This window comes from Cynocephalus volans, chromosome 3 (genome assembly GCF_027409185.1).
Source record: "Cynocephalus volans isolate mCynVol1 chromosome 3, mCynVol1.pri, whole genome shotgun sequence".
Taxonomy (NCBI): Eukaryota; Metazoa; Chordata; class Mammalia; order Dermoptera; family Cynocephalidae; genus Cynocephalus; species Cynocephalus volans.
The window spans coordinates 42806535-42813012 of NC_084462.1; the positions used below are offsets into that span (position 1 = coordinate 42806535).

The following is a 6478-nucleotide window of genomic DNA, read 5'->3' on the forward strand; positions in this document are numbered from 1 at the left end:
ACTTGATTGCCTTTTCTGATTAATTGCAAAATGAGGCAGTGATTTCAGTGGCTAATTCTGTGTATACACCTCTCATGTAGACCATAAATGATGTGGGAAGCGAAGTGGCACTTGGGAGGACATCATGATTCTATTCTCATTTCTCCTCTAAGACCGGACTGCACAGGCATCAAGAGGGGAGAGCTGACGGCTCCAGGAGTGAGGGAGTCCGGCTCGGAAACCGGCAGGCATTCGAGCTCCCTGTTTTCTTTTTTCCTTTAAGCCATTCTTTGGAAGTATGCTCTTCTTTTTAATCTTGTGTTCTTATTTATTGGTAGCTTATAGTATTGTACGGAAAAAGAAAATTGGATATAAAAACGCCAATCTACATTATTCTGTTGTTATCATTGCAATGGCAAATAGCCCAAATTCTTATCACCCTTATCAAGAGTTAGTATTTAACAATATGAAACAAAACTGTGACCCACAAAGGAAAGAAACAGGACTAATTCACACCTACCTTAGATGTGATTTTTACTGAACATTTCTTGCAAAATTGTATTCATTCCAGAAGCCTTTGTAAAAATGTTCATCTCCTTGCCCAAATGCACTGCAAGCCTTAGCATATTTCCTTCCTAACCTGAGGGAACCCTTTCTGGCTAATAGCCTTCAAGCTTTTGCTCCCCCAAAGGACAGATGTGGGTGGGGTGGTTGGTGGAATAACGAGCTTTGTGCATTCTGTGCCTAGCTTTTCCTGAGCCCCGGGCAGGTGCCAGGCTCTGCACTGGTACTGGAAACCTCGTGCCAAGCAAGCAGGCCAGGAGAGGCATGCTGTCCCAGGGAGACAAGCAAGTGTGGAGGGGCTCTCCATGGGTGCTCACTTCCAGAGAGCTTGTAGAACCTCCTTTCACCCTGACAGCACCTCCCTCCAGCAGCAGGTCTCCTGCCTTGGATTGGCTTTCCTGTTCTTGAGCTCCCTGGAAGCAGCGTTAATCCTTTGCTCAGGTGTATTCCTGGCATTCTCCTTCTGGCTGCATCAGGAGGGAGTTTATTCTCATAGATGGGTAGCTGCAGGGTCTGCTTTCCAGTCTTCAGTGAGGGACTCTTGACTCTTGGGTCCCTTTCAGGGGCTTGGTGGGATTGGCGGTGCCATTCTCTTCCAGGTATGCTCATTTGGTGCACTGTGATCTCAAGTTTACTCTTTTCTTTATGGGAAGACTTTATCATAATTCTGTTTGCCTGCAAAATTATATTGACCAACTTTCTGGTTATTGGTGAAGTCTTGTTTAATTTAGGCTGTTTGTATCTATTAATTCTTCTAATCTCATTGGGCTGCCATTGATTGGACTTTATCTAGGGCCTTTTGTCTGCCGTGGCTCATTTAGAAAGACTTCTGATACACAGTATGTATATTTTAGAGTATGCTGGCATATAAGGAAATATAAGAATAGAGGGGGACATTCAGTTATGCAATACTAAAATAGTAATCTTTTTTTTTCTTTAACAGATGCAGCAGCTTTTTTATGAGAATTATGAACAGAACAAAAAGGGGTACATTAGAGATCTACATAACAGTAAAATTCACCGAGCCATCACGTTACACCCCAACAAAAACCCACCCTACCAGTACAGACTCCACAGCTACATGCTCAGTCGCAAAATAGCCGAACTTCGTCATCGCACGATACAGCTCCATCGAGAAATCGTGCTAATGAGCAAGTATAGCAACAGCGAGGTTCACAAGGAAGACCTGCAGCTGGGGATTCCTCCCTCCTTTATGAGATTTCAGGCCCGCCAGCGAGAGGAGATTCTGGAATGGGAGTTTCTGACTGGGAAATACTTGTATTCGGCGGCTGATGGCCAGCCCCCTCGGAGAGGGATGGACTCTGCTCAGAGGGAAGCCCTGGATGACATTGTCATGCAGGTCATGGAGATGATCAATGCCAACGCCAAAACCAGAGGGCGCGTCATTGACTTCAAGGAGATACAGTACGGCTATCGTCGGGTGAACCCCATGTATGGGGCTGAGTACATCCTGGACCTGCTGCTTCTGTACAAAAAGCACAAGGGGAAGAAAATGACAGTTCCTGTGCGGAGGCACGCATATCTACAGCAGACTTTCAGCAAGATCCAGTTTGTGGAGCATGAGGAGCTGGATGCAAAGGAATTGGCCAACAAAATCAATCAAGAATCTGGATCCTTGTCCTTTCTCTCAAATTCCCTGAAGAAGCTTGTTCCCTTTCAGCTCCCTGGGTCGAAGAGTGAGCACAAAGAACCCAAAGAGAAAAAAATAAATATATTGATTCCTCTTTCTGGACGTTTTGACATGTTTGTAAGATTTATGGGAAACTTCGAGAAGACATGTCTCATCCCAAATCAGAATGTCAAGCTTGTTGTTCTGCTTTTCAACTCTGACTCCAACCCTGACAAGGCCAAACAGGTTGAACTGATGAGAGATTATCGTATTAAGTATCCTAAAGCTGATATGCAGATTTTGCCTGTGTCTGGAGAGTTTTCGAGAGCTCTAGCCCTTGAAGTAGGATCTTCTCAGTTTAGTAATGAATCTTTGCTCTTCTTCTGTGATGTTGACCTTGTGTTTACTGCAGAATTCCTTCAGCGATGTCGAGCAAATACAGTTCTGGGCCAACAAACATATTTTCCAATCATCTTTAGCCAGTACGATCCAAAGATTGTTTATAACGGGAAAGTTTCCAGTGACAACCATTTTGCCTTTACTCAAAAAACTGGCTTCTGGAGAAACTATGGGTTTGGCATTACCTGTATTTATAAGGGGGATCTTGTCCGAGTGGGCGGCTTTGATGTCTCCATTCAAGGCTGGGGGCTGGAGGATGTGGACCTTTTCAACAAGGTTGTGCAAGCAGGTTTGAAGACGTTTAGGAGCCAAGAAGTAGGAGTGGTCCACGTCCACCACCCTGTCTTTTGTGATCCCAATCTTGATCCCAAACAGTACAAAATGTGCTTGGGGTCCAAGGCTTCGACATATGGGTCCACGCAGCAGTTGGCTGAAATGTGGCTGGAAAAAAACGATCCAACTTACAGTAAAAACAGCAATAATGGGTCCATGAGGACAGCCTAACTAATGTCCAGCTCTGCTGGAAAAGACGTTTTTAATTATCTAATTTATTTTTCAAAAATTTTTTGTATGATCAGTTTTTGAAGTTCATACAAGGATATATTTTACAAGTGGTTTTCTTACATAGGACTCGTTTCAGATGAAGCTTTTTTGAACAAAAATGTGATCAATGTTTGCCTTTGAACACATCTTCTTGCTGAACATTATGTAGCAAACCTGCTTAATTTTGACTTGAAATGTACCTGATGGACAAACCTTTTTTTTTTTTTTACACTTCTTTTCAGACCCATTTGCTACAGTCCTATGGCAGAAAACGTTAACGTTCCTGCAGAGTATTATTGTAACAAACACTGTAACTTTCGTAAATGTTCTGTTGTGACTGTTAACATTGCACAGATTCTACCTTTTGTCTTTTGTAAAACGTATTTTTAAAAAAGCCATTTCGTGTTCCAGTTGTACAGTAAGGAAATATGATAATAGCCATGTCATCATCATCATCAAGAGAGCTTTCCAAAGTTGGTTGTCCCCCACACTCTACTCTCATCAAGGTCATGTCAGTTTTTAAAAGCACAGAAGTGAGGAAGGCACAGTAGGACGTGCTGCTGTTCTTGCTGTGACTCGTTTGGCTTAAGTGGACCTGGAATTAAATTTCAAGGATTGGTGTTTTCTCTCGTCCTGACCCCTTACCTTCAAAGGGTAAAACATTAATATTCAGAATGACGAAGAAGAATTGTAATAAATCTAATGTACACAAGCTAAAAAGCAAAAGCAAACAAAAGCACCCTCATGAGAATGTTGGGGAAAAATGTATTTGGTTGTGTTCACGTCAGCCTGTCTGTGTTATGTTGGTGGAGATGGTTGTTTCATTCTTTAGTTGCTGTTTTGTTTTATCCTTTGTATCTGAAACACCTTTAATTTATTTAATATCCATTGTTTAGAGTTAGGCCATTTCTTGAGTACCTGTTATTAGTATTTATGTCTATCAAGAGTGTTCTTAGATGTTTTATTTGCAGTAAACCGATCTCCAAAGATTTCCTTTTGAAAACACTTTTCCCCCTCCTTAATTTTTACATTCCTTACTGTTTTACTAAATATTAAGTGTTCTTTGACAATTTTGGTGCTCACATGTTTTGGGGACAAAAATGAGATGAATCTGTCATCACACCAGAAAGTTTGTTTTAAACTCACAGATCAAATGTGCCTTAATAAATTTTTTTTCATTTAGATTTCAAACAGTAATAGACTTTCCATTTTAATATATGTCATTGGAGATCTGCTTATTTGTAAATAGCTTATTGCTTATTTGGAAAAATAAACCAGTGAACAATATTTTTCTATTGTACTTTTCAGAACCATTTTGTCTCATTATTCCTGTTTTAGCTGAAGAATTGTATTACATTTGGAGAGTAAAAAACTTAAACACAGATTTGTAAGATTTTTCAAGTTATTGGAGAGACATATTTCTGGAGTGAGATGAAATTAACTTTCAAGCGCCTTTTTCTCCATTGTCTTCTGGAATGAAGTCGTCTCCTGTTTGTCCCTCATTGGTGGCTGACTCCACGTCCTCTAAAACAAAGGTTTTCAAATCAGGTCCAGGCCCCATCTGGCTCCTTGATACAGGTGCACCTTCCTGGGCCCTATAGACTCTGCATTTTAACAAGTGCCCCATGTGACGCTGTGTGCACCAACGTTCTCAGGGTTCTAGACATCTAGCTGGAGGGTAGATTGCATACAGTTGCCATATAATCCAAGAATCAAAAAAAGTGAGACCTTTGATGCCAAGGTAGCAAGCTTTTGTGGATGAGAATTACACTCCCAGGATAGGTGTTTACAGTATAATGACAGTTAAGTCCCAGCATAATGACATTGTGCTCACAGAAGGAATCGCTGTAATTCAGCCTAATTGCTATCTACTCTGTGGGAGTGTTTAGTTTTTCCTTGGAAAAAAGCAGAGACATTTTTATTCTTCCTTACTGAAAGGAAGAGCGTAATATACATTTTAATGACAAAGTAATTTAAATTCTCCCCTATTTATTGTAATAGCGAGTTGTAGGGATTTGTGATGGGGTGTGAGTGACAGCTCTATCGAGCTTGAATGTCCACCTAGTATCTTGGTGACACTTGGTTAAACTCGCCATTGTCTTCCCTACCGCCTTGTGCTCAAGTCTGTTCCTCCTCCTGATATCGCTGTTGCTGTTCATGGAAGTGCTGCTGCCCTTCAAGGCTCAGTCTCCAGAAATGCAGTTGGGCCCCTTCATCTGGCTCCTCACCCTGGTGGTGCCCTGCCTGGGCTCTGCCCGCTGGCCTCCAGGTTCCACTCTCCTCCTGGTCATTCCTTGGTCACTTCAGGGTCCTCCTGCTGCCTGGTGGGTGGACTTGATTATTATCCCATTGGCACCTAGGCCCTCCTGAGCCTGGCCACCGCCCCCTTGTCCATCACCTTCCACTCCACAGTGCACCTCCTCCAGCCATGCTGTGCTCCGAGTGGTGGGGGCATCCGGCTCTATCTTTTTCCTCCCTCTGGCCAACCTGACTGGTCCTCCAGGACGCAGAAGAGACACCCCATTGTCCAGTCTGATGCTCTCCTGAACCCTTCCTGTGTGCATGTGAGCAGCTGGGCTTACTCCTACGATCATGTGGTAGTGTCTCCATTAGCAGCCTGGTCCCTTGCTCCTGCCAGTCCCCCAGTGTGTTGAGCACCATAGTGCCCTCCTCTTCTCCCAGCACCTTTCCCCACCTGGGTGCCTCTCCCAACAGAGTGCCTCCGCCTGCCCCCACCAAGTCCTGTGCCTGTGTCCCACTCTCATCCTGGAATCCCCTCTTTAAAACTCCGAAAGCTTTCTATTTATATTTCTTTGTTTCATTCATAACCTCCTACTTTATCTTAGCTTGCGTTGCTTTATTTTTAATACAGAAAAGTATGAAGAAATGGAACAGCCCATAACCCCCCACACTGGATAACCCTGTTAATATTTTAAAATTAATACATGAATATTGTTGAGAAGGGGGGAGGAGATCACACAATGCACAAAGGCCAGGAAGTGGAAGCCTCCCTGCAGTCCAGTCTGAGGCCCTGCTCACAAAGAAGCACCAGGTTTGTGTGTCCTGTCTAGGATGGGGTGTGTGTGTGTGAGAGAGAGAGAGAGAGAGAGAATTGTGTATAGACTACACATACCTTTTTTGAAAACTCATACACAAACTAGGTGGAACTGGGTGCTGGTTTGGGCCCCTGGACCTTGGTGGGAGCCTCTGCCGACCTCAGTTAAGGAGCTGCAGGGCAGAAGGCAGACCTGGGATGACTCGGTGGAGGTGTGTTGGGGGGAAGGACCAGTGGGCTTCCTGAGCATTGTGGGTGGACATGCGGGAGCCCCGCATGGAGTGGGACCAGGAGAGCCTTGTCTCGTG

General features: G+C 43.7%; 1 protein-coding gene across 1 annotated transcript in view; it reads left to right on the top strand.

The window, feature by feature from the left end:
- The window catches only part of CHSY1 (chondroitin sulfate synthase 1), a 66534-nt gene extending 62196 nt beyond the window's left edge, over nucleotides 1-4338 (top strand). Inside the window, exon 3 of the mRNA XM_063090548.1 lies at nucleotides 1487-4338. Coding sequence (XP_062946618.1) covers nucleotides 1487-3076 — 1590 coding nt within the window. The 3' untranslated portion in view covers nucleotides 3077-4338. The remainder of the gene's footprint in view (nucleotides 1-1486) is intronic.
- Nucleotides 4339-6478: the final 2140 nt, after the last annotated feature.